This window comes from Molothrus ater, chromosome 2, assembly GCF_012460135.2.
Source record: "Molothrus ater isolate BHLD 08-10-18 breed brown headed cowbird chromosome 2, BPBGC_Mater_1.1, whole genome shotgun sequence".
Lineage (NCBI taxonomy): Eukaryota > Metazoa > Chordata > Aves > Passeriformes > Icteridae > Molothrus > Molothrus ater.
In genome coordinates, this window is record NC_050479.2 from 48707634 (window position 1) to 48735400 (window position 27767).

The 27767-nt window shown below is 39.9% G+C and overlaps 1 protein-coding gene across 2 annotated transcripts; it reads left to right on the forward strand.

Moving 5' to 3' along the window:
* Positions 1-5034: 5034 nt before the first annotated feature.
* OBI1 (ORC ubiquitin ligase 1) lies at positions 5035-27767 on the forward strand. 2 transcript variants are annotated; one of them, XM_036390525.1, is made up of 6 exons: positions 5035-5156; positions 9720-9855; positions 10831-10922; positions 12570-12818; positions 15970-16058; positions 25436-27767. In XM_036390525.1, exons 1-6 carry the CDS (start codon positions 5085-5087, stop codon positions 26937-26939), a joined length of 2142 nt encoding a protein of 713 aa, XP_036246418.1. In that variant the 5' UTR covers positions 5035-5084; the 3' UTR covers positions 26940-27767. The 2 variants fall into 2 exon arrangements, with proteins under 2 accessions (XP_036246418.1, XP_036246426.1); XM_036390533.2 differs by lacking the exon at positions 5035-5156 and adding an exon at positions 5304-5431 and having other exon boundaries at positions 9778-9855.

Sequence of the window (27767 nt, forward strand, 5' to 3'; positions counted from 1 at the left end):
AGGGAAGGGAAGGGAAGGGAAGGGAAGGGAAGGGAAGGGAAGGGAAGGGAAGGGAAGGGAAGGGAAGGGAAGGGAGACCATGATTTCTGTAATCTCTGTAACTTTATCAAACTTTTCTGATGTTTTGCTTCATTCTTCACTACATCCTAGGGGACAGATCCTCTGCTGGCAGCAGGCACCACAAGATTTTCTGAAAGGCTTTTGTAATTACAATTTAAATCAAGGCCTGTTGCATCAAACCACCAAACACTTGGAGCAATGCCAGAGATAAGGTAGCAACCAAAACTTGTAGAATAATGGCCTAAATTTGAAGATATTCCCTGCAGAAGCAGTCTCCTAAGTCAGTTAAATCTACGCAGATGGGTTAGCAAGAGACCTTCTATGCATAAAAGATAGCTAAAATTCACCCCTCTTCGCTGTTATATTGCCTATTTCACAAAGGCTCTCTATGTACTAGCCAGTAAAACAAGCAAATAAGATTAGAAAGTCTGTTTATCCATACCTCTTGATGGTCAGCACCTCACCTGGTACATCTGTGGCTCATTGCAACCAGCCTTCATCCAGTCTTCTGTTTGGTGAAAAGTCCATGGAAACATCCTTAAGCTTAACTATATGTGCAGGGTAGAAGAGTACTTACACAGCACAACAGTTGTGGAGCTTCTCCCTGCCCTCAGATGTCATTCTAGTATAATACAGTTTGTTTAGATAAAATATCTGAACAAGGATCTAAAGGGAAATCAGCCTCTTGCATGACCCTCAAAAAGAAAGAAGGGCACAGCCTAATGTCCTGAGTATGAAAGCTGCACCGACTTCGGGTACAACCCAGCATTTTCTATTTACTTGTTTGGCTCCTTGCTGACACATCAAGAAAAATGGAAAACATCAGAACTGCAAGATCAAAAAAATCTAAAAGAGATCATGAAGAATGGGGTTTTTCTTACTGAACTTCAGATGCCTAGAAGCAAGATATCTACATTTGAGCTAGTTCTTGAATTCCTTTGTGGGTTTGGAACCTGAGAGGAGAAATATTCTTCTTTCAGAGGGTAAGTTACAGCAGTTAAACTCAAAATGAAAACTCATCTTTTACTATTTCTTGTGAAGAAGACTAACTGCACTAAGCTTCCACAAGACTGTCAATCTCAAATAGTATTAAATTAACAAGTTATTCTCTTTCTCTGTCCCAGTTCTCTTACCCAATGGCCAGAGATTAATCTTCTGGCCTCTAGCATTCATTTTATTTCCTTTCTGGAAATACCAAATTTTTTTTACAGCCAAACCCCAAAATACCCTTTTAAAGAGAGAGAAATTTGTTTACATTTTAAAATGAAAGCCACATGGGAACTCCCAAAGAGCAGGTGGCAAGAGCAGCCTACAGTCCTCAGGCAGCATAGACAGGGATATCTGAGAGCTACATATTTCCACTGAATGGTCTCTGAATGGAAGCAGGTGAATCCCCAAGATGGTATCTCACAACAGGAACCAGTGAGGCCACCACTCTGCAGGGCTCCTCAACAGTAAAATTCTGAGCTGGGGGAACCTGTTTGCACCCTTTTATTACCACAGGTCTGATTTAGGCACCTAGAATCCAATGCTTCTTTACTCAGTTTGAGGCAAATTTCACTCTATATTCCCCTAAATCATGCAAAACCACCTGGGAAACCCTTTTATGAAAGCTGAAGATCCATCCAGTCTTGTTCCTGAAGAAGAAACTTTTCAAATCCAACTTGAACAGACTTCACTGTTGCAGAAGTGGCCACTGAGGGTGGATATCTATTTGGCTGTCATATCTACTTGTGTTGGTACAAGAAATGTCCTTTAAGTTAGGTTTTCATGGCATAAAGCCCCACATCCAAACGTATATATATATTTTCAAATTATTGGAAGCAATGTGACTGCATTATTTGTCACTGGGCTAATCAGCCAAGAAGACAGACATTTCATACCTACACCTGCTCCTTTCTGTCTCTACACACTACTGGGAAACATGCACAGATCCAAAATAAAGGAATTTATGTACTATATGCCAAAAATATGGTAACTTTATTAATCTTTAGAAAAGACTTAATTATCTCAATTTAGTACTCTGATCAGTTTTTCTTGTCCTGTATTGGTTTTTTCCAAGCTCTCATCAAAGACTTTTCACATTTTGTGACAGATGCTACTTTCATATTTCCACTATTAATCCTCTCAGATTTCTGAGATTTCAGGAGCAGGTAGTGAAGTTGCTGAAGTGTTTCACAAATGAAGCCCTAATCCTAGGAGATCATTCATGGTTAGAGTTTCAGCTTTTAACCCATCTTTTCTCTATAGATTTACCAGCAGTGCCTGTTTGATCCTTATGCCCCAGTGCCTCAGCAGAGGCATGCGAGGCATTCCAGGAATTTTTTTATCTGTTTCATCCTGGCTCCAGCCCTCTTGCAAAAGTATCCTTCATGCTATGTGGACTATGGTGTTCAATAGCCTGGACCCGTTAAACATTTGTTACCTCCTGCATTTACATGGTATTTCTCAGCTCCCCTCAGCTGCAGCAGATTGTTACCCCTCCAGCTCCTTTCTCCTTGCTCTCTGAGGTCTCACTTTCAGTACTACAGAATTAAGTATTTTCCATACCCCTGAAGAGTTGGTAACATCAACCCATAAATTTCAACAAAACCTGAGGCGCTACTAGATCACAAATAATTTTTTAAGTATTTCTTCACAGACTATGCATACAACTTCAGCAGAAATCCACTAAACAAATACGTTTAACCTTCTTAAGAGAAAACATGTTCCTTTTAGCAGCTTATTCAGAAAAATAAACTCCTTTACAAGTTATTTTTGGTTGAGAGAAAATGTATTCATCCCAACAGAGCTTGTTCTCTAACAGGTCACTTTCCAGTTACATACACTTTTTTGAAGCAGTGGAAGTCATGTCTTTGAAAGGGCTCCTGCTTTATCCCAGATTCATCTAAAAGAGTTTGACATGTCAAATGTAAGACACATTTCCTTGCTTTTGATTTCTCTTTCATGCATTTACCCTTTCTACTCTCTATATTGTCTTCTCACAATTTTTCAATAAAATAAAAATAAAGGTAAGAAAGATAAATAAGAGGGATTCATTGCATTCCTGTGTAGTTTGCTGGCTGCACAATAAACTTACTCAATGAATTCCAGGCTTCAGTGGTTCTCTTTCAAGCTCAAAAATCTCAAAAATTTTACAGTTCTCTTGAAAAAATTTCTCTGAGCAGCACGGTCAGTAAGTGCCAAGACTAAAAGAATCTCCTTGAAGTGGATGTCCACTCACTCCAGGCTAAATAATGGTACATGCATTATGTTGGTAAATGGTTCTTTTCTTATTTGACAGAAATTTTTCCTGAAGTTTACTAGAAAGTGTTGTAACACGTAAGCACTCAATTTTTATCAAGCACACCTTACTTAAATCCTCTCCTACCCAAGCATTGCGTTACCACCAAATCCGCTAGGTCTTGTCTATGCTGGAATGTCACCGTGGATTAGTTCCCTCGCTTTATTTGCAGTGACTTACCTATATCAAATTGAAATGCATCCATGCAACTCTGCTATGTCGGTCTAAGATACTTTCCTTGTTCATCATTGCATCCACAACTTTATGCTTGTTTGAATTAGCTGCTCAGCGTTATAAGCATTTATCTTGTGGTGCAATGTTAAATCACTCAGGTCTATAATTTTCAGCATGCTGTGGCACATTTACAAGAAACTACAGGAATCCTGGGACTGAGGTCAAGCGAGCAGGCTCCTAGGAGCCTCATATACCCCCAGCATTGCTTCCCAGCTGCTCTCCATCAGCCCAGAAAGTGCAACACAAAAACTCCATGATTTGAGGAGTCATTAGCACAAGCTGGGCAGCAGATGCAAAATTTTCATCCTTGTATTTGGCCCCTTGGTTTCCACGGATCAGAATCTTCCACAGGGCATCATCACACGCAGCACCTTGCAGGGCATGAGGGCTTATCCCAGTCCTCATTTCCATGTTGCCCCCAGAGCTGCATGGGCTGTACAAATTCCACCTGAGCTGCCCAGCAATTCGGTGGGCCAAGAAGCAAAGCTGCCCGTGCAGTGGGAGGGCAGTGTGGGAACCCAGCAGTGATGCCAGGAGAGGCTGCAGATGGACTACAGGTAATGGGGAAGGTGGGCTCATGCCCTGGGAGCTTCCCCTAGAACATGAGAACACGTTCCCATATCCCAGGAAGGACTTGTGGGACTGAGACCAGAGGAAGCCACCAAGTTGGTTAGAGGGATGGAGCACCTCTCCTAAGGCTAAGAGAATTGGGAATGTTAAGGCTAGAAAAGGCTTCAAGTGACCTAATTGTGACCTTCCAGTAACTGAAGAGAACTTATGGGAAATATGGGCCAAGACTATTTACACGGGCATGTAGTGACAGGAAAAGGAGGAACAGATTCAAATTTAAAGAGAGTAGGTTTATATTAGAGATTGAGTGGTGAGGCACTGGAACAGGCTGTCCAGAGTTGTGGATGACACATCCCTGGAAGTGTTCAAGGCCAGGCTGGATGGAGCTCTGAGCAACCTGGTCTAGTGAAAGGTGTCCCTGCCCATGGCACCGGGGTTGGAGCAAGACGATCTTTAAGGTCCCTTCTATCCCGAGCCATTCCATGATCCTGTAATTCTATAACTCTGTGATTCAGGGTAATTAACAGAATTAAACCAGCCGTTTATTTAATTCAGCATGATGAAACCTGAGCACAGCAAAGGTTTACCAGGGGGAAGGCGATCACCCTTTCTACCGCGTCGGCCTCCTCCTGCACAGGCACTGTGCCCGCGCTCCCCACGGCGCCGCGCTTCCCCCCAGGAATGCCGTGCGTAGGCTGAGGCCTCCACGGACTCCGGGCCGCCCCTCGGGGGGCAGCGGCAGCACCAGAGCAGAGCCGTGAGGGGCCACGGCTCCCGCCCGCCCTCCAGGGGAGCGCTGCCAGCGCGCACGGCGCTCCGCTCCGCCGGCCGGCGGCTTGGCCTCGCCGGCTGCCGTAGCGGGGCTGGCGGGGCCGGGGCCGCCCGCCCGCGGGACTTCCGTGCTGCTGTGGCCGGGCCGCGCCGCTCGGGGCCCGCCATGGCGCAGCACGGCCCCAGCGTCACGCTGTCCCTCACGCTGCCCATCACCTGCCACATCTGCCTGGGCAAGGTAACGCCGCCGCTGCCCGGCCCCCGCGGGCCCGCGGTGGGTGCGGGGGGCAGTGAGGTCCGGCCGGTGGCGGCAGCTCAGGGGCCCCGCCGCGGCTCGACGCTCTGACCCTCGCCGGGGTTGTGTCCTTTAAGGCTCCGGGCGGGGAAGGAAATCTGTGTGCGGGCCGTTCCCGGCAGTGGCCGAGGCTTGCTGGCACCCTCGGGATGTTGGGAAGCGCGCGTTGTCCCGGCGGGAGCGGCCCGGGAGGTGTTGAATGGGCCGGGGGGGCTCAGGTACGCGGGTGTGCAGCTCCCCAGGTGCTGGTGCTGAGGTTTGGGGGTTTCTCCCGGTACCAGTAGGATACTCTGTTATAAAATGCTCGGGGAGCTTGCGTTTGAGTGTGGTGCTGTGTCGCGGAGGACAAGTGAAACAAAGAGGGGGTGTGTAAGCAAGGAGGTTTAAAAAGTGTTGAGCAAAACTGCAGCAGTCTGAAGAAAAAGTTTCCGTTTCCTCTCTCTGACCCTTTCTCAGTTCCTTTCCCTTCTCCCTCGGGAAGCAGAGGGCTCTTGCTAGCCTGTTCTTCTCTAAAAGCCCCAGAGCTAATTTCATGGCTGTCACTAATTGCTTCTCAAATTCTTTGCGCATTCCTTACTACTCTTTTTTTTTTTTTCCTCGTTTTCTTTTCTTAAAGCTCAACAATAATTACAAGGGGAGACGTAGCCTTTTATGTTTGTTCTCTGGCATTTATCCTCTGGTTTGTTTTTACCTCACCTGTCCTTTACTCCCAGACCTTCTCTGTTGGAGTGATAACAAAAGAGCAAGCACATTTGATGTGTGAAGTAAGTGTGTAGCACTGGTAGTGAAAGTAGTCAGACGTCTCCCTTTTCTTTTGTCTCATAGTTCTAACAGTGTGTTACTTTTAGAAACCGTGTTTACTCGTTTCTTGGCTTTTTTTGTGGAAGCTGAACAAGACTTTCTGGCTGTTGTCCTGTTACTTTTCTTTTTCTGTTTATCTGTCTAATAGAAATGGAGGAGAACCCAAGTGTACTCTGTATGTAATGCAGCGTGGATACCTTTCACTCTGCAAAAAGTGGAAGGAATGACAGGAGGAGACTGAAATTAAACTGACAAAGATATTTGCTATTTGAATCCATTTCTCGTTACTTTCTGATCTGAGCACTTAACATTTTGGTTAGGAATTCATTCATATCTTGCTGTAAAGCCACTGTGTTATTCCAAGCCACTATTTCATACTTTCGCTTCCTTTTTAGATGTTCCTGCGTTTGTACTGCAAGAGGCTTCCACCCTCTTCCTTGCTGTCTTGCACTGAGATAATACATTCACATATATGAATGAGTTGTGAATCCATTGGTGATGCATGTAATAAAGATATTTGAATGCTTTCATTTTTAGACGTGTAAATCTAATTAAATTTTGGCAAAACTGACAGCTCTGACTGCCCTTTCTTTTTGATAGACATCTTTGTCTCTAGCTTGGAAGTTCATTGAAAAACTTCACCAGAAAAACCCATTTTCTTAGGATTAAGGTTAGAGGAAGGAATTTGTTTAGCTTGAATTAGGGAAAAAAATCTTGTCAGTTTTTACTATCTCTTGAGGGAAGCAGGGAGTATCATGGAGGGTTGACTTAATCTGATACTTCCGTGGTTTGTAGCATAGATTTCAAATCAAATGGAAGGCCCACCCTAAACTCAAAATGTGTCTCTTGCTATCCCTGCAAAATTTGCAAAGGTTTGACTGCAAGATAGGAACTATTCACTGAGTATTATGGTAAGAGGATAAAAAAGAAGATACTGCAGAGAAATTCTTTCAATGAGTTGGACGCTCATTGTTTTTAATGGAGCTGAAATCTTGGGCAGCAGGGACATATCAACCCATTTTGTTAATGTGAGCAATGTCAGAAAGTATATTGGCAAGATGTGCAATTTAAAATAAGAGTAAATTGCTTGGATCAATTTCATGTTTGTTACCTGAATGTTCTTTTGGTACACTCTGGGCTGTCTTCTAACATACCTGTATTTTTTAGATAGCAGATCAGGAGCCATCTGCTTCAGACTGTTTTACTTGTCCCAGGATGTCTGAAGATGTCTCTTGTTGGTTTTGGTGTCAACAGGTTGTTTGGGCTCGAGACACAGTTCCGTGTTGGTTGAAACACTGTCGGATGTCTGAGGATTGGTTCTCTGATGTGTGTCTGATTTTCCATGTGCCTGCTCCTCCATTAGTGCTGCCTGAAGGACCAGAAGTGCCTTCAAAGTGAAGTAGATGAGTACAGGATTGGATGTGAATCTGCATAGGAATGGCATTATGTTGGAGAGGAACATTAGGAAATTGCTCAAAATCACTGAGCTGATCAAGCCTTCTGAATTAAACTATAGTCTTTCTAGACATTATGGTCAATGAACGAACTGGAACTGTGCTGTAATTCAAGTAAAATGCTTTTTTAGTAATTGGTATGTCCTGATCCCCCACCCCCTCGGCTTGTCACAGTTAGCGGGAAGGGCAGTGGCACCACCAGCCATGGTGTGACATTTCTATAGTGGCTTTTGCTCTTCTGGTGTGCCTTGCTTTGTGTGGATCCTGAGCCAACTAAAGTGTAAAACCCCAGCCCTGAAATGAAACTTGTAAAGGTGTGTAAATCAGAAGCACTGTACCCCGGAGAGTAATAAATGTGACTTACTATTTTGCTAGAGATACGGAGTAATCATTCACATGCAAGAAGTGTGCTTCTGTGTCAGGTTTGGGGTAACTGAGGGTCTCTTGCTCCCTGGGGGGAAAACCTGCACTCATGAAATGTCTTTTCCTGTTTGGATTATTTTATGTTATTCTGCTCTGTATCTTTTCATCACCATCCATATAACTATTCTCAGGCTGCTTCACAGTAAGAAAGAAGTATGGCTAGAGAAAAAGTCTTTTTTTTTCCCGCTAGCTGCAGGTGAGAAGGCTCTTTTTCTTATAAAAGAAAGCAATAAGTAACAGGATTTTTTAAATTAGAAATAATGGAAATTTAAATGTTTCCAAAGCATTGGTGTGCTAATGCTTGCAATAATCATAAAAAAAGTCTTCTTAATTAGAGGTGAAAGTTCAATCTCTCTTTGTTCATACTTTTAGTAACTTGAGTTTTTGTTTATGTATAGATAACTTCCTTTGACTCTCTCTCAGGATTGTCATATTGGAGGTGTTAAAAATACTGTGAATCCTGTAAGGTAACAGAGGCATAGAGAGTGAATTGGAGAAGAAGGTAACAGATCTGGGCCTTAATTCATATCCATGAATATTTCAGTGGTTAAACAGTTGGGATTTAGCTCGTGCAATGCTGATCATATGGGTACAATTGCTACAGGACACGTCTGGTCTTCTGGCCCAAGTGGTTACTGACTGTCCTTTCCAGGTGCTTGCTTCTCTCTGCCAACATTTCATTTTTCCTTTTTAGTTTGACTACTTTACTAACAGAATGAAAGAGGAACATCTTGAAAATGATGAGGAACTTCATTTAAAGATGAAGATTTAAAGATGAAGATTCTCTTGAACTTAGGTTTTAAGTGCAGTACAGTAGAATTTACAACAGTGTATTTTCTGACACTTCTGTGTCTAAGAATAAGTTTCTTGGAAAAAGACGGGAGTGAAGGAAAAACAGTTATTTAAGACCCCTAACACAAATGCTAATGTTAACAAGTAAGAGATTCGAGAGTGTGTGTTACAGTAAGCTGTAGCCAACTGCAGTAAGGCATTAAGTCTTTTTCTTCTTTGTCATATTTGGTCCCTCTATGCACATTTACTTTCAACATTACTAGGCCTTTATAGTTAAATGACAAGAGAGAATAGTGCATTGTCATTAATATTTTCTAAAAGTTTGTTTACCCTGCTGTTTTGGAAGGGGAGGGCAAGCTTGAAAGAATCTGTGTCTGATTGGAATATTTAATCCTTCAGTTAGCTGCCCCATTCTTGGCTAATGACTTATTTAGTAGCAATGCATATCTAGCAGGAGACTTGAATTAGTGATTGCTGGTTCACATTTCAGCTCTGTGGTTTTGGCCCTGATCCTTTTAAAAGCTGCTTTGCATGAAGCTGATTATCCGCAGGCTAAAGTTAATCTGTAACACTTTATGTTCCAATGATACCTCTTCCACAGCAAAGTGTTGGATGGTGCCAGTAGAGATCCCTCCGTGCCTCACTTTTGAAAAGGCACCTACTTTGATTGTGTTCTGCCTTGGGAGGAGAATGCATTTCCCTGGAGTGGCTTGCTGTAGTTCATGGAGGTTGTGGGGTAAAGAAAAGGTGCTGCTGCTCCTCTGGTTATTAACAAGCTCTTGCAAACAAGGACCTTAGTTCTGCGGAAATTGTTATAGCTTTGGTGCCTTTAATAAGAGGGAAATCTGGTGTTGTGAGTCAGGAGATTGCTCCTAGCTCGCCCTGCAAAACAATAGTGTCACTTTCCTGCAAGGCCAGACTTGCACTGAGAGATGGGGTTGTGTATTTTGTATTTTGTTACTCAAAGGAATTTTAAGATATTCATAGAGTCTGTTTGTTTTTTTTTTTCTTTTTATTTCCTCTTTAATGCTAAAAGGTCCGTCATCCAGTTATCTGTGTGAACAACCATGTTTTCTGTTCCATTTGTATTGAAGTGTGGCTGAAGAACAATAATCAGTGCCCAGCTTGCAGGATTCCCATCACACCTGAAAATCCCTGCAAGGAGATTATAGGTAAGGACAAGTTTAGGCTTTGAAATAACTTTCTGGTATTTAATGCTGGAGGAGATTTCTTTGAGTCCAGAAATGCCTAGATACCTTTTCTTCTGTGTGTTTTTACCAACATCTAAGGAAGAATTAACTGAATATTTAGCCTTGTAGCTATTAGGGATGTTGCTGGAAAGTTCCAAACACGTTATGTATATTAATGGCTTGATTATCCAAACACAATAAGTACCCAATGGCTCTAATTGTTTTTAAATCTTGGTTGGATGGTGCCTTTAACTGAAAATTGCATTAAAAATGCATTCTTACCTATACATTGCAACCTGTTCACCTAAGAGACCAGCAATTATCTCAGAAGTAGTGTACTTCAATCCAGAATCTTGAATGAGTATGCGGGTTTTTTTACTTGTTTATTTGTTTTGTTTTGTTCATCACTTCCTCCTTTTCTTTTTTTAAGAAAATTACCCTTAGCATAGAAATAAGACGAAGCTACAATAACAGCATGAGGCTCTTAACTTTGCCAGAGCTAGGAAATACTGCAGTCTTTATTTGACATAAAATATCAGCCCTGCTATTTCGTTCTAAGAGAAAAATTTATCTGAATAATCTCACTTTAAAAACTTACTTAGTACAGTAACTCGTACTAATTAAATGTATGTTTGATACCCTGCCCCTTTCCTTCAGCTGTTTTTTTAGGATGGTCTTAAATAACATAGGATTCTGTTAAGGAGAAAATAGTTAAAGAATGTAAAATTTTCTTCCTGTTGTTAATCAAGATTTTGACTTCTAAACATTACTAGTAGGTACTCAAGTTGAACCTGTTTTGAAAGTGAAAGGACTTTAATCTTCCATGGTAGCCAATTGGTCCAATTTAGCTTTGTTTGTTGTTGATAATATGAAAAGTTGTATAAGGTGGATTACTGGTATTGAATTGACTGAAAAGGAAACAGTATCAGTTCTTCTTTTATCCTATTGTTGCTTTAGGAGGAACAAGTGAAAGTGATACTATATTTAGTCCAACAGTCAGAAAACACCTACGTAAAACAAGACTTGAATTGCTCCACAAAGAATATGAGGTAAGGACAAGGGGGAGTGTTGTGACTTTCCAGATGAACTGCAGCTGTTAAACTACAACATACAAATGGTCCTTTTGCTTTGAGTCCTGCTGGTTCTAATTTGAGTAAAGGTGTATACTGTATCTACATGAAACTCAGTTGCATTAAAATGCCACCTTTTGACTAAGGTTACAAGAGAGCATTTGCTGGTGCTGGAAGTGTCCCACTGAAGCCATGGTAATAGTCTTTCTAGACAACAGGTAGCCAAGTACAGCCAATTCTTTCGTTTTGTGGGAATTTGACCCCCAGGTGATATGGCAGCATTTTCTTTATGCATATTAGGTGTAGGGAACTTTTTGGTTTGTCTTCAATACCAACACAGACATTTTCTGAAATAATTCTCTGTTGCTCAGAGAGACTAAATTCTGTCTTAAAGAATACAGCTCACTGTAACCTTCTGGCATAGGTTAATTTTTAGCGTTATTGGTTTATTGTTTTCTGAAAGTGAGTAAATGCTTGAAAGTAGAGCTGAATGCTCCAATCTCCTGCTGGAAAAATACTCTCTTGGGAAGAAGATGGAAAGCTGTTAACAGAAAATGTGCTTAGTTTTTTTTTTCTCAGCTGTTGTTTCCTCAGTAGCAGCAGTGTGAAGACATCACATATTTTTGAAGGAAACCTAGAGAGGAGAATGAGGGAAAGGAAATGGACTCTCTATATCCTTACCACTGGGGAAGTAAGAGCTGTCTTTTATGACAAGCTTGCCCATAGCTCAGGTTCTTTTAGTCTCTCTGAGAGGAGTAAGGAAAAGATGCTTCCTGCCTTTCTGTTGAATCAACTCAAAATTCATACAGCTAGGATAACATAAATTTCTTCTAAAAAACCCACTTATTTTAAAATGATTGTTTTCATGGTGGGGACAGGGGCAAGCATGATTATTTGTGAAAATATGCCTTGGATTTATGTAAATGCTGTATATGGCCTCCTTAAGTAGTGTTACCATGAGCAACTCATACACTTGAATTGGTAAACAGTGTAGAAGACATGTTTTCAGGATAAATTATTTCTTTTATCCCTTTAACAAGAGGCTTTGGAAGGTTTTTGGTTCCCTGTGGCTTCAGACTAATACAGCTAGGAGCTTTGTTCTTTGCATTTTGAGAGTCTTCCCTAAGATGTTGCTGCTTTGGTGTAGCTCGAGAGGCCTTTTCCAGGCAATGTTCTGCCTCTTTTGAATTTGGAGACTTTCAGCATCCCAACATGTGACGTTTCAGAATAATAGGAGAGAAACAGTCTTAAATAACAGCAAATGAGTCAGCAGAGGACGACCTTAAGAACACTCTTGATACAGGAAATCCTCCCACAGAGTGCCCTAATAATAGATTCATGTTGCTGAATGCTTTGAAGCTTTTGGTCTGCTCGACAGTTTGTTCAGGGTCCTTTATGTAGTCAAGGGATTCCCTGCACTAAAACCTTCAGTATGCTTGAGTGTGCAGGTTGATTAAAATCCTGCCTAAAGCACAGTACATGAGCGTACTTAGATATATGTGTAAGTGAAGGCATGCATCTGGGCTTGCCAAAACCCGTGTTTCTAAAGTGCTATGGGAACTTGCCAGTATTATTTAATTAATCTCACAAATTATTTTAATTCCTCTGAATTTATGACAACTTTAGGATGAAATAGAATCCCTGCAAAAAGAAGTAGAAGATCTGAGAGGTAAAAACCTCAGTTTACAGATACAGCTGAAATCTCTTCTGGATCCTGCGGCATCAGCTTTATCTTGCCAAAATGAGGAAACTAGCCAGTCAGCAAATGAAGCAAGTACCAGTGGCCCAGAAGCCCCAGAGGAATGGAGCAAAAAGCTGAAAACTGCCAGTGATATGTGCGAAAAACTGATGGATAATGTGGACAAGCTAAGGGAGGTAATAAATGTAACAAACACATTTCTTCAGCTATTTTGTAGTGTAACTGTTTTGTGTTAGTTAAATGGGAGTAAGAGGTACTGTGACCTTCAGGTACTTCATAGATCTAGAAGAAGGAGGAAAAAAATTGAATTCCAGTGACTGTTGGCGTATCATAGTATTTCCATATAGCCCTTGCAAGTGTCAGATGTTATTGCTTGTTCCAGTGAGTCCTGTATGTGACTCTTATTCAACTCCTCTGTCACTCTATGACTGGGTAATTGGATTATAGTAGCACTTGTCGACAGTATTGATGACCAGATTTTTCAGGCTTGCAATAATCTATATAATATATCTATTTTGCAACATTCAGTGGGCAAACACAGTACAGTTGGCTAAGGCAGATTTTGCACTATTGCCCTCCCTGCTAGCCGATATTTTTGGTGCAATTTGCTGAGGCAGAGTAACTTGACCCTTTGACTGAAAATAGACAAGCTTCAGCATTTTATGACCAGAATATCCTTTACTGGAAACCTGCAGACTTTTTATACATCTTGATGTAATACAGAAGTAAATCTGATACTGCAGAAGCAAGGATGAAAGAGATAGGCATGTCAAAAAAACCTCTAAATAAATAGCTACAGGCACAAGTAAGATCACCTTAAACATTGAAGAAGAGTGAAATTTCAGATTAATTTGAAATCAAGGTAGAAAAAACTGGACTTGTATTTATTCAAAATGCTGCCTTGATTTCTTCTATTAACAATACTGGGTTACTTCCTGCAAAAGTGAAGTGCGGTGTGTTTAGGACTTTTTAAAAAAGTTTTAGCATTAATAGTGTTCACACTTTTTCTGTGCTATAGACTTGGAGGCACACATTGTGCTATTCTGTTATTTTGTTAATGTGACACTTCCAGGACCCCAGGAGCTTCAGATTCACTTGTAGGTGGCAAAATAGGATTCACAGCAAGAAGTTCTTGTCTGCCTATATTTTTGTTAGGTTTGTTTTCATCAAGTTAAATTGTACTGCCTCTTTCTTTTTTCTCTTTTTCTTTGGGATGACTAAGTTTTTAACTTTTTTCCCTAGGTAAGTAAAAAGAGCACTGTAACAGGAACTGAAGAAGGGGTTTGCTTGGATATTTTTTCAGTGTAACTTTAGCCTTAGCAAGAGAAGAGATTTAAGTGTATGAAATCTCTGAATTTGGTGAAGAGTTAGAAAAAAATAGAGGCTTAGATAGGTTTTAAGGAAGAATTCTTAAACTGTTGTCATAGAATCATTTAGGTTGGAAAAGACCGTTAAGATCATTGAGTCCAACACTTTTTTCCCATCTGTTCCCTGTCCAACAGCTGCTCAATTCCATAAGTACCTAAAGTCAGTTGGCTCTGGCAGACCTTGTCTCACTTGTCAGCGTGCACTGCCCATCCCTATTCTGAACAACAAGACATCTTTCCCATGCCCACACTGTCTGGAACCAGAAACCTTCTCCCTGAAAGTACCTGACCCAGGAGTTTCAACCAGACAGCACTTCCCAGTTAGACAAGATCCCTCAGTAAATGTGGTTGCCACCACTTTCTTTTTCAAATCTAGACTGAATCAGGAAATAGCAACCACCTTTATCATTTAATGTTCTAGAGCAGACAAATATAGGAATGCCCAAATAATGCCCATTATTACTTTGAGTGGAGTCATAAAAGCTATGGGAGTGGTGAAACAAACTCCATGGGAGAAAGCCTAGGCTAAGTACACTCATTAAAAATGCAGTTACATTAACTCATTAATGTAGACATTGTGCTATAAGTGGGGGTCCCTTGCAGATTACTGACTTGGAGGGTAGAGCACTAGAAGAAGGATACCAGAGGGGTTCAGTCCCACCTTTCCATGTGCCACATGGATGCCTTGCCTATCAGTGCTACACAAGTAATGAAGTTTTTTACTTTATTGTGTAGCTGGGGGAACTGTGTTTTTGGAAAGACAGAAAGGGCTTGGCCATGTTGTTAAATGGTTTGATGATGCTTTGGAACTAAGCGCTCCTGAATTCTCATTCATTGCTTTCAGGATAGTTTTTTGTGCTTTTATTTTTAAATATCAAGTAGTTGACACTCATCCCTGGGCTCACCCTTCCCTTCTTTGCCATAAGTCTCTAGCTATTCTTTCTGTACTTAGGAATATTGTTATGTTGGGGATAGGAGGTGTTTGTTTATATTTTTCTGCTCCATTTCTCCTCCCCCTCACCTGGAAAGGTTGCTAGGGGTATTTGTATGACCATTTAAAGTTCTCTGCCTCTCTTCTTTCACTGCTTGATGCTTCTGAATAAGTACATTTCACTCTAAGCCCAACTGCATAGCTCTTTCTTCAGATCTAGCTCTAGATCATACTTTTATTATGCAGTGGAAGCGTTATCTAATTGAGACTATGAATTACAAGTCCTGGACTGGTGGTGCTGTTTTTAGCATAGGGAGATGGAGCAGACTCTAGGAGGTGCAAAGAGTTCTGCTTGTTGGGATAGTGGCATTCGTTGTTCTGAAACATGGTGGCAGGAAAACTTCTCTCTATATGAAGTGTATTGTTAACAAGGGTGAGCTGAGCTGAGAAGAAGGAATTGACCTCAATTCAAGGAGTAAGAATGGTTGTGAATCAGGAATCTTAATCAGAATGTCTTGGAAGAAAGTGAAGAAAGACTGCAAATAGCTTGTCATAATGGATTTGTATCCACAGGATAACTATGCTTTAAAAACAAGCCAAAAACCCACAAAGTAATCTTGCTCTAATTTGGAATGGAGGAAGCTGTTCAACATAGTTTTGCTGATACCTGCACATTGTAATGTTAATGTACTTAACGTATTTAGTCATGTGGAAAAAAAAAACATGGAATTGCCATTAGGACATCTCCTTAATGACTTTCTGTGCTAACTAACATAGCTGTGTTTATTTCCCTAGATAGGACACTTGCAATGTATTTTGGGAATATAAATAAAAAATGTCTGTTCGCTATTCAGTTTTGCAAACCATTTCCCATGGTGATTTTTAAGTGGTGTCCCTGTCTGAAGGCTGTTTCCTGCCTGCACATTTCTAGTTCTGTCTCTTTAAAAAGGAGAAACAGCTTGTCCTATAAATATTAGAAGTCATTTCTGTTTCACTGTATACTTATTTTTTTCCTTCTCTTTTCCTTAGGCAAATAAGAAACTGAGCGTGGAAAACAATAGCCTTTTAAGAGAGAATTTGCGACTAAAAGCTGAAGTTGATAGTAGATCACCCCAAAAGTATGTGAATATTTTAAAAGCTACTATCTTTTATTTATAGACTGTTTAACTGTTGTAGGCCTGTTTAACCTAAAATTGTGGTGGTGTACATGGTGTTGCATATGTGTCTTCAGGTATACTTTGGAATTTTTATCCTCATGGACTTAGGTGAAAAATGAAACTTACAAAATAGCAGCAAGTGAGAAATGCAACTTAGAGAATCACAGCAAGCCCACAGTGAAGGAATATGACTTGACTACAAATGCTGTTCCTTTGTTACATGGCCAGGATTGAAGTACTGGATTTGTATTGAAACACTGGATTTGTGTCTGGGCAACACATGCAGAATTGAGCTTCTGGAGCATGAGAACATTCTCAGAACTGACATTTATGTTTAATAGTCTGTTTTAAACAGTTATAACACCAACAACAATACCCTCAAAAAGCAAAAACTGCACCATATTCATTAGAGCTAAGGTGCCTCTTCTTGGGAGGACTTTGTGAAGCAATATATTGATTTTTTGAAGTTCTTTTCCTTTCTTTCATTGGTTTTCTACCTTTATTCTCTCGTTTGTTTAGATATTAAAAAGCTGGTAGCTATATTGGCCAAAGGTTTATACAGAGCTTTTGAGGAAGGGGATTGGGAGGCACCTAGTAATGTGAAAAGAAAGTTCTCTGGATTTTGTTCTAGTTCTGGCAACATGCCTGCTGGAAGAGGAAATTCATCCTTGTAGAAGAGCTTACTTGCCACACTGCTTGTTATTAGAGACAACAGGAAAGAAGATGCATGATCCTTGTGCTGTGGATACATGAATGTACATGAAAGTACATTATGCCCTGATGACCCCTAATAAGATAGAGCCCTGTTTAAGGCCATGGCAATGGCTTTTATGGCATGGTGTATCTTTTCCCATAAGACTCAAGAGTGAGTTGGCAAGGATGGCAAACTTAAAAAGTAAATAGATATAACTAAATGAATCCTAGAAAAGAAAATCTAGAAGACACCACATAATTTAAATTGATTTTTACTTTTCTGATATCAGGTGAACTCCCCAGTGGAAACAATTTCCCTTTCTTATAGCTTGTGCATGCTTTACCGTGGTTGCCTAAAACAATGCTGTCACTTTTCTGCTTTAGAAGCCCAGATATAGCCAGATGTGATTACAAATTGACCAGTGTCAGGGTCTGTCTTGCAATCCAGATACCCACTAGATTGGCCTGTCTGTGTCTCTGCTATTATTTTTTTTATAATTATTTTTTAGTCTTCTGAACAAATGTCACATTCTGCCCGCCTATTGGGAATTTTCTTTGGCCTGTGATAACTCTAGATCTGTGCATGGGATTTAGGGCATTAATTGAATCAGGCTTAAACTGGGCTAGGAACAGTTCAAACACTTCTGGAGTTTGTATTTCTGTACCTGAGTCTGCTGTATTGAGTCTTGTCTTTGCTTTGAGCCCAGTGTGTGCTACAAGAATTTAAGTACATTCAAGGAAAAACTAGTCCTGAAAAAAACCCTTCAGCACAATAAATTTAGCAATTTCGATTCATCCAGCCTATACCCATTCATTCCTCATCACATCTTAAAGATTTAATTTGTCCAGGTCTTCTAGATACTTTTGACTTGAGAGAAAAAGTAAACTTGTGTTTATTTGGTTTTGCTCTGCACTCGAGAATCTCCAGTGTTTATGCCTTTCTGAAGTCATAATGCTTAGAACTGGTACAAGACTACAAGAAGTCTTGGTAGCACTAACGAGAGCAGAAAAACTGTCTTCTGTCCTCTAAAACATATCAATATCTTGCAATACCTTTTTTTGTTGTTTCCTTTTACATGACACTTCTAGCACAATGGCCAGTACCAGTTTTGCCAGATTGCTATTTAAAAAGTTACCTTTCTTACTCATTTTGCATTTGTGCTTTTAGTGTCCCCTTTCAAAATGGGAATTAACCCATTTATTGGCTTTCTTTAGGTTGATGTTTTGATGCATATCAAACTCTATTCTTTCAAATCCCAGATACATCCTTCAGATGGTGAGAAATCTCTCCTATCTTAATGTTGTTAGCATAATTTTTAAGTTAACTTTCATCCTTTTGGTCATTAGTCTGGTCAATATCCAGATCAGACCTAACATCAAGACATTTTCTAAATATTCCTTCAGCTCTGATGGCAAACTTTGATAATATTTAAAGGGTCTTTCAGCTAGGCTTAACAGTTTGAACAGGGCTTGGAATAGATAGGGTTTTTAACATGCCTATAAAATCAGAATTGAAAGCATAGGTATCAGAGCCCAACAATTTCACTAGAATTAAACTTCTGTGCGAGTACATGGATTTGCAAGTATAGTTGTTCCTGTGTGCTTTATTCAGAAGTTTTCAGAATGTAATTTTTGCGAAAGTGTCTGAGTAGGTCTCTAATGTAATTTAGAATAGCTACTGAATTGGATTTTTGTAATTTAGTGTCACCACTGTTGTTTCATTTTTCATATAGTCCTTAGCTTCAGATTCTCAGGTACAGATTCATGTTTAAACAAATAACTAAAGTAACTAAATAAAAATGTTATCAAAATATTTTGTAAAGGTTTTGTCAGTATTCAGTCCCTGTGTATCCCAGCTGTAGTTCATTTTGTGCATGATGACATTGGAGCTAAATAGCTCAACATAAATTGTTTTAGTGGACTTTTCTTTACAGGAGAGGGAACACTAATGGCAGGTGAATGATCCCTTTGTAACACAGACTCTTCCTCTTACATCACAGGGAAAAGTATAATTAGTCTCCTTCAGTGGTCAATAAAAAACTTTCCTTTTATCATAGACTTGGATTCTTTTTTTCTTTGTTCTTATCCATTAAAACCTGCTGAAAAATGTCATGTATGTCAATATAATCGATATTTCAGCCATGTCAGGAATTTTTATACATTTTTTAAACTGATGATGTTGATTTATTGATTAGCTTTTTATTTTTTTCCTGAAAACATTTTTGAGACTAGACCTTCACCAGAATACCATACCATCATATAGTTGGGACACAGGTCTGAAAGGCAAATGAGGGTAAGTTTCTAGCTCTGATTCTTGCCAAAGACCTGCATTAGTGCTCCATTTCTCAGGCAAATCAGGCTGATTTGTGGTTGTTGTTTGTTCTTTCTTTACCTTTTCTCCTGATAAATTTTCAGTGACTTCCACTTTCAGGATACAGAACAAAAAAACTTCTGAAACTTAAGTTTTGCAGGATAATAAAGCCCTATTACTTCCAGCTCTACTTGAAATAGAAAACTGTTAGGTCTGTTGGCAGGGCGCAGTGGATCTAAAAGCGTTTTTGGCAAAGGGATGTTTGCTTTTTACCTGAAGGAAAATAACTAGCAAGTCCATCTACTCCAGGGTATAGTGTATTTTATGAATGGTTAGATTCAAATCGTTTTGAACCAGACATCTAGGCTTCCTAGGAGTCTTTTCCCTAAATATTTAATTCCTTCTGCCAGTTAAAATCCCAGTCTGCAAAACTATCTGTAACATGCATAAAATTGTTGCATTATCTTTTTTCTCTGGTTTTGCAAGTTGTTTTATTGTTGCCATTTAAGGAGGGAGGAGCAGTTCTTCAGTTTTACTGTTTATCTTGTCTAGATTTGTGACTTCAGGTACACTGGTATCTAAACCTGTTGACCTGTTGATTTTCTTCGTCATTCTTTACAACATTAAATTTGTACCTAACTCAAATATTTCTGCACATACCAGACTAAAAAATTCAATCTCTACTTCACCAGACCTATAAATAGGCTTCTAAAAACCCATATCCAGAGGGTAAGAACATTTGCTGTCTTCCCTGATAGAAAACTGGGCTATGGTCTCACCTCTGTAAGTTTGCTGGTCCAGAGGAGTGACCATTTTTGAAGACTAGCTGCAGTGTGGCCTTAAAAGTAAAGTAGAGGAAAGTAGCATATAAATAGCCTTCAAATGAGCTCTGAGTTCTTGAGTCATAGCATTAAATCCTAGGAAAGTGCCCACTTCAGGCATGAAGATCTAAACCTTAGGCAGATGGGTAAGGACATTCAGATCACATTCTGGTTTTGTGAGGTTTCCAGGAGGATTGGGGTTTTTTTAGTAGTTCTGAAATAATTCTTTCTAGCTTTGGCTATTTGCTGACCCTGGTGATAATCTGCCTTTCTTACATGGAAAATCAATGATTCACTGATAGATGTTAAAATGCTTGGAGAGGCTTTGGATATTTGTCTAAATTCAGCCAATTCCCTTCATGAAAGGGGAAACTCACTTCAAAGAATGAACCTGACTTGTCTGTTCCCAGTGGACAGTATGTCTTGACTTTTTGTGGGTTTTGGGGCTTTTTTGCTTGCTAGGAATAGGCCCGCATCTGGCAGTAATGCTTTTTTTAGTTCTGATGTCTATGCAGATATGACACACTTTTAAGATAGTTGTATGAAACCTGGGATGTTGCCAAGATGTTTCTGCAGATCACCTTTCATAGGTGATATAGAGGGGAAGTGCAGAACTGGTACAACTGGTACATGATACTACCAAAGAATTGTAGTAAGTAGTGGTTCTTTCAGCTGGTGTGTTCTTGAATTCCCTCCCTTTCTTTCCATCTAACTGCAGAACCCAATGGAAAATGTGTATCTAAATGATGGGGATGGGTTTGGTTGTACACTCTGGCATTGCCCTAATCTTAGACACTAATAAGCCCGGAGCGTACCTTGTCATTTTCCACTTTTCACCTTTTGTTTCCTTTGGAGGATGCATCCTGAACTGCAGGGTGGTCCCCAGCCTGGGCCATCAGGTGATTAGAAGTGGGGAGTCAAATTCCATAGCACCCTTGCAGCCCCAGTCTTTGGGAAGTGGTTATACAAGAAAACTGTCCATTGCAGCTGCTTGCTATCCAGAAAGAGAAAAGTTTGTTTGGGGTTGTGTGGTTTTAAACTGACTCACGGGCTCAACCAGACAGACGTGCTGCAGTCAGTGGTCACTGATGTGTAAAATAAAACCTTAAAGCTGAATTTGCAGAACTGATAGGTAAGAAGAGAAGGAAGAAAAAACAAAAAATTGTTCTTCAACCTCACCAACAGTTTCTAAATGGACTTCTTCAGAAGTTGTTGTGGTTTAACCCCAGGCAGCAACTTAAGCCCCACACAGCCTTTCACTCCTTCCCCTTTTGGGGTAGAGAAGTGGAGAAGTAAAAGTGAAAAAACACATGGATTGAGGTAAAGACAGTTCAGTAGGGAAAGAAAAGCTGTGCCCAAGCAAAGCAAACCAAGGGATTCATTCACCACTTACCACAGACAGACAGGTGTTCAAATGTCTCCAGGAAAGCAGGTCTCCGTCTGTGCCTAACAGTGACTTCAGGAAACAAACACTGTCACTCAGAATATCCCACCTTTACTTCTTCATTTCCCAGCTTTTTTCTCTGAGTGTAATGAGTTAATGGTCTGGAATATCCCTTTGGTGTGTTGGGATCAGCTGCCGCAGCTGTGTCCCTTCCCAGTTTCTTGTGCACCCCCAGCCTTCTCACTGGTGGGTTAAGAAGCAGAAGATGCCTTGTAAGAACTGCACAGGAGTTGCTGTTAAACTGCACAGAAGCTGTAAGAAGTTGTTCTTACAACTGCACTTTTGTATGAATGGCGCAGGAGTAACTAAAACAGTCCCTGTGTTACCAGCATTGTTTCCATCACATATGCAAAACATAGTCCCATAGTAGCTACTGTGGAGAAAAGTAACTGTATCCCAGATAAAACCAGGATAGGAGTACTCAAACATAACTGAGGGAGCAGTTGTGGAATAATGCAAAGGAGGGTGACTCCAGCAATGTTGGTTATTCTTGCTCACTATAGGTGAGGGATGACTGCAGCTTTCTGATTGGTGTCAGGTTAGAATCATGCTGGACAAGAAAGGGACTCTGACTGAAGAAAGGTCCTGAAATATGAGCTTGAAATGTTCATCTAGCCATCCAGTGTCACTTCAGACACTGTAACATGTACACTACTGTTCCTGCGGCTGGTAGCTGTGATACAGGGTCTGTAGATTCATCCTTCCAGAGTGATATGTGGGAGCCAGCAGTCATGTAGAAGACTTTAGGTGATGTAAAATATTGTTAGATGTCTGTGTTAAGGATCCAAATCCCACTTGAAATGTGTTCCTGTTCACTTTATGAGTGATGATTTTGTTTTTCTGGGCTTGCAGTTTTCTATACGAAGGATGTACTTGAAATGCAGTGAGATCCAAAGTCGTTGTTTCAGTGATACAACTAAAGAACAAGACCCTAACATTTAAAAATCTGTCCATGTATGAGAATATGGCTTTCCTTTTGGTATATGTGTGCTCTTTACCACATGTATACTAAATACCTTAACTTCTACCAAAGAATTCATCACCTTGTTACCAAGTGTGAAATAATTCAAAGACTTCAGGAAATGTAATTTATCTGGATTGTCAGGTGAATCTTAAATTTATTTTCATGTAACTGTACTGCATTCTGTTACTATTGTCATAAGACCATAATTTTTTGACTATAGCAAGGCTCACTGTACATCTGAAGGGAAAAAAAAAGAAAAAATCTCTTACAAGTGGTTTGGTTTGGGGAGATTGGGAGAGTTCTGGTTTCTTTAATCAAAATATGAATGTTTTCAAACTCTCTTCTGGCTTGCTAGATCAGTCACTTAAGTACCTATATCTGGAGTAATTGGCTGTCTTAAAAATCTATGTCCTTAAAATTTAGGAAATAAATGTATAGAAGTCTTTAAGCAGGAGCAGAAAGCAAGTACTGTTCTAATGCCTAACTGCAAAAGTAACTTTGTAGGCAGCTTGTCATAAATTACATTTCTGAAAACCAAAATTCCCAAGCACATCCCTCTGCAACAATTAACATATTAGTGATGCTATTTGCCTTTGAACAACATACTGTATTTTTTTAACCTGAGGACACTTGTTATAAAAGTTACACTTGAGAATACAGTGCTTCCTCATAAGCAAATCTCAGGCTGTCACTAATGCTATTTGCATTAAATAAACATATTACACCATTCTTCCATTAAAAAGGAATTACCAGGTATGCATATAAATGTAAACATGTTTTCATTTTTATGTCAGCATGTCTGTTAGAGGAGACTCCAGAAAATCTTCCTTGTTTTACAAAAGCATTTTTCCCTCTCTGTCACTTGGCTATTCAGCTAAATTGTATTTTTGTGTCATCTTTCTGTCTTTTATTAGGGAATATAGGGTTTGCTCCTGTAAGACTGTGTGAATAAGTCTGTTAGAGAAAGGCAAAATAAATACCTCTGGATCACCTTAGGAAGTGGGAAAGCTCTTGCTTGGGCCCTGCTGTGCCACAGTGACTCTGTCCGTATCAAACTAAAATCTGTGTTCCTTTAACTGGAGGAGAAAATAAACCAAAATGTGTTGTATATAAGGATGGTCGTTTCATGTAACCCCCTTCCCCTGAAAATATAATGGAAACATTCTTGAGCTGTGATTCTTCTTTTCATAGGGGAGAGAGAAAATCTTCTGTGCCTTTTTTCCTATTTCCCTCTTGTGTGCAGCTAGAAATGGACCAACTGCTATAAGCAGTTGGGAAAACTTGTTTTCCAGAGGGCAAGCAAATGAAAAATTGTCTGTCTTCTTTTTTTTATGAACAGGGAAGATAACTGGGTAGAGATCCTGTGGAGGTGAAGGGGTCCTTGCCTCCATCAAGTTTCAGTCCAGCTAGCTTCTTTTGAGGAAAAAAGAAATCTTACTAAATATAAAATTTCTACATTGCCATTTCTTGTCTACAAGGAAGTGAATGGTACACACCAAAACTGTGTGAAGCTTTAGGCTGATCTAATTTAAAAAGTGGTCTGCTAGCTGTGACAGAAGTGACTTAGACTGTTCTGTAAATCTTATCCATCACTGAACCATCTACACCAAAGTCTTCAGAGTTCTTTAAATATGCAGAAGCAGTTAAACAGTGAAATATATCAGTAGATCTGGTCACTCCTGCCCAATTTTTGGGGCTTATGATAGCCCTTATTGCTTTCCCCAGCTGTCCAGTTAATTGTATTGCAGTTGTCAGCATACAGCAGCTTCCTGCTGCTTCGAGCTCACAACTTGAAGAAGCAGAATGTGGTTTGATTGTTTGCTGGAAATGCATGCATGTATCCATGGCTGTTTTGCCAGCATAGTTGGAGGCCACAGATACCCACCTTCAGATTTCACTGATCCAAGGGTTACAGTGGGAGCGTTTTTTGAAGAGATGAGCTAATGGAATGGGGAAAATGGAATGGAAATTCAGTGTGACTCTGAGGGAGAGACAGGCAGACAAACAAAGAAAAACACAGAAATTTCAGGCAATGTTTAAGCTGAAAGAGTAAATAGAAGCCTGTGCTGTAACACGGAGCTGCAAGATGGAAAATGGAAATTCAGTGTAGGCCCACATAGAGAATTATCCTTTCTTTGTGATATAAATAAAACCTTATTTGTCAGAGTTGCAGGGTGGCTGCAGGTCCTTCCCTCCTTCTAATAATATCAGAACTTTAATTGTTTTTTCTTTCTGTAAATTGAAAGCCTTGGATGCAGCAGGGAATTCCCTGGTGCTCACCTGTCAGTGACAGGTTAGAATTAGTCAGGGCATATAGCTGAAACTTTCACCTGCCCTCTGGGGAAGGTCAGTCTTGAAAGCTGGTGGAGGATGAGCAGAAGGCAAGTCTGTATCTTGGCAGTTGAAAATGTGCTCAAGCTGGAAACCCCATGAGCAGACAACTTTCACAAACCACAAGCAGCAGATTTTTGTATTGGAGTTAAGACAGAAATCAGATTGTTCTGGTTGTAAAGCTCAGAAAAGCAAGTAATTCAAAGTAAGTGGATATGCCATCCACAGGATGGGTGAGGAAAAGCTGTATATCTAACGGGAACATAATTGAAATTGTCTATGTAAGTATTTAAACCACCTCAAAGGACTAATGCAATTTCAGCATTTCATATCAGCATTTTGTTTTTGACAAGGTGACATTGTGAAAGAAATGTATTGTAAAACACTGCTGTACTGTAGGAAAATGATTGAATGTAAATATTTCAAGATGTGGACCACTGTTCAAATGTTATCATAAATCTTTGCCATTGTTTTAGGGGATAATTCTTCATGCATATTTGAGTTGAATTGATAGAACCAGCCCCTGGAAGGGTAATCTGCTTGTTATTGCCTTGCTACCACTAATACTTTAATTTTGTCTTTTCATGTATCACCTCCACCTGTATGTTATTTGTGATGATTTCAGGGGTTTTTTTTCATAACTAGCAGAGAGAAGTTCTTTTGTTTTCAAATTAACAGAGTGTTTAATAGCTTTGTTCTGTCTTGAAATGAGCTTGTAAACCTTCACAAAAGTGTCTTTTTCCAGCTTAATATTTTCTTTCTTTTTTATTGCAGGTTTGGTAGGTTTACAGTAGCTGCACTTCATTCCAAAGTGGAACAAAGTGAACGTGAAATGAACCGTCTGAAAAAGGCACTGGAAAGAAGTGATAAATACATAGAAGAAATAGAGTGTCAGCTTTTACAGCTGAAAAAGGCAAGCAAAGGAAGCCAGACAGTGAGTGCTGTTAGTGAGAGAGTGCTTTCCACAGATGCTGAAGGAGGTGAGAGCAGTGAAGATACAACATGTTTGAAAACCCAAGCTGAGGAGAAAAAGGCTTTGAATACCAGTCAGAGTCCTGACAGTCTTGAGCAGCTGACAAGTGGTGGAACTTGTTTAGGCTCTTCTAGTCAAGATGGCTTGAACAGCTCAAATACCCAGTGTGCCCCAAAGAAAGAACTATTTCCAGGATGTCACAGGGTTCTCCTGGATGAAAATAGTACAAATATGGATGCCTGCTTAGAAGACCAGTGGAATAAAATTGAGGAATGCACCCCATACAAAGATGAAGAACTTTATGATCTTCCACCACCATGCACTCCTTTTCTGTCTCTCAGTCGTCTTCAACTGAACACTCCTGATGGAAAAGAAAATGCAAGAAAACCATCAACATTCCTGAGAAAACTGAAATTTGAAGGGTTTCATGACACTTCAGATGATTGCAGCAAAGATTCTTCTGAGCACAGCACAAGCAGCTGTAATAGTGAAAAGAAGCTGAACTGTTTTACTGCAGGAAAATCAGGGGTTTGGGGCACCTGCCCAACAAATTTTGCTGAGAACTTAGATTTTGATGGATCAGAGCAAAATTCTGTAGCTGGTCAGTCAGATGAGACAGCAGCAAAGTCCAGTGATAAAACAACTTCTTGCTTACCTAAGAGGTTGCATACTCTCTGCTCTTCCGAAATGAACCGCACAAGAACCTCCAGCGAGGCCTCTATGGATGCTGCCTACCTCGATAAAATTTCTGAGTTGGACTCAATGATGTCTGAATCAGACAACAGCAAGAGTCCTTGCTATAATTTCAAGTCATCTGATATTGATGGTTCTTCAAAATCAACAGAATGCGCTAAACTTCTGAATGGAACAGAAAAGAATCTGGAAGAGATGAATGAGGAGCAGAGTATGAAGTGTCCAGAGACAAGCGATCTGGTAGCTGACAGAACGGGCTGGAAACCTGCTATGTTTTCTAACCTCTCCCAGTCTGATGTAGATATGAATGATCACTTTCCACTGTTTACAGGCCAAAATGTAGTGGCTACTGATGCCAAACCTCCAAACTCTTTATTTCAAAGGGACTTTTCCCCAAATGTACTGTTCAGTAACTCACAAAGGTTATTTGAGGAACAGAAGTTTGGTTCAAGTTTTTTAAAGATGTCATCTGATCTTCAAAGTCAGATTAATCCTCCTTGGGTGTCTTCCTTTACAGCTGAAAGGAAAAATAAAAATGTCAGTCAGTCAACCAAGAGGAAAATTCAAAACAGCCTTTCCAGTGCTAGTCCATCAAAAACCACCAAAAACTGATTCTGCTTAGGAAATCAAACGTGACTCAAAGTTGTAAACCTGCAAATGTTTAATATTTACAGGTGAACTTAATTTTTAATGACTTCCATGTAGTTCTGATCTTGTTGCTTTCAACTATGTGAAAACTGAACATTCGCCTGCCCATTGCAAGCTCTTTCCCAAGGAAGAACCATTCCAGATTCTTTTGACTGGGCATTTTATTTACCTGGGGGCTTGGGAGTTTTTGATGCTCTTTAAGTTATCAGATTACATGCTCTTCCAATTGTGAGCGCAGCTAATGGCTCTTTGACACTTCTAAGTGGTCTTGTCAAATTAGTCATTTATGCAAGAATTAGTTTTAAAGGTTACATTTCCCATTCCTAAAGATTACATTTTGTGCATGTAAGGCAGCTACTGGCCATATATCCTATGGATTCATGAAATTGCTATAAATTAATGCCAGTTTTGCCATAAAACCTGCCTCCCAGAGGAAATGTTTCTGCTTAGACTATTTCATAGCACTGTACTGTACTGTTTTAAGTGGGTGTAAGGTAGCAGCCCCTTTCTTTTCAGGGTCACAGCACTTCAGTTAGAAAACATCACTTTTAACACTGTAATTATGGCTTGTCTCTTTTTGAAGTTAAGCACAATTTTTAATTTAGTACCCAAAAATCATTGTTATTCTAAATGTGCTTAGTATGCCTGTATAGACCATAAAAATGGGTTTGTATGCTAATGATTTGTTTACCTAATGTGCACTGAACATCTTACATTAATACTGTACCATTTTACATTAATACTGCATGCTTTTCTATGTGAATTGAATAAAACATGTTATAAGCACTGTAA

Excerpts from the sequence above, each read along its gene's own strand:
- OBI1 (XM_036390525.1), top strand. The coding sequence starts at position 5,085 with ATGGCGCAGCACGGCCCCAGCGTCACGCTGTCCCTCACGCTGCCCATC. Across the intron at positions 9,856-10,830 it reads TCCCTGCAAGGAGATTATAG|GAGGAACAAGTGAAAGTGAT; the intron begins GTAAGGACAAGT and ends TTGTTGCTTTAG. Across the intron at positions 12,819-15,969 it reads ATGTGGACAAGCTAAGGGAG|GCAAATAAGAAACTGAGCGT; the intron begins GTAATAAATGTA and ends TCTTTTCCTTAG.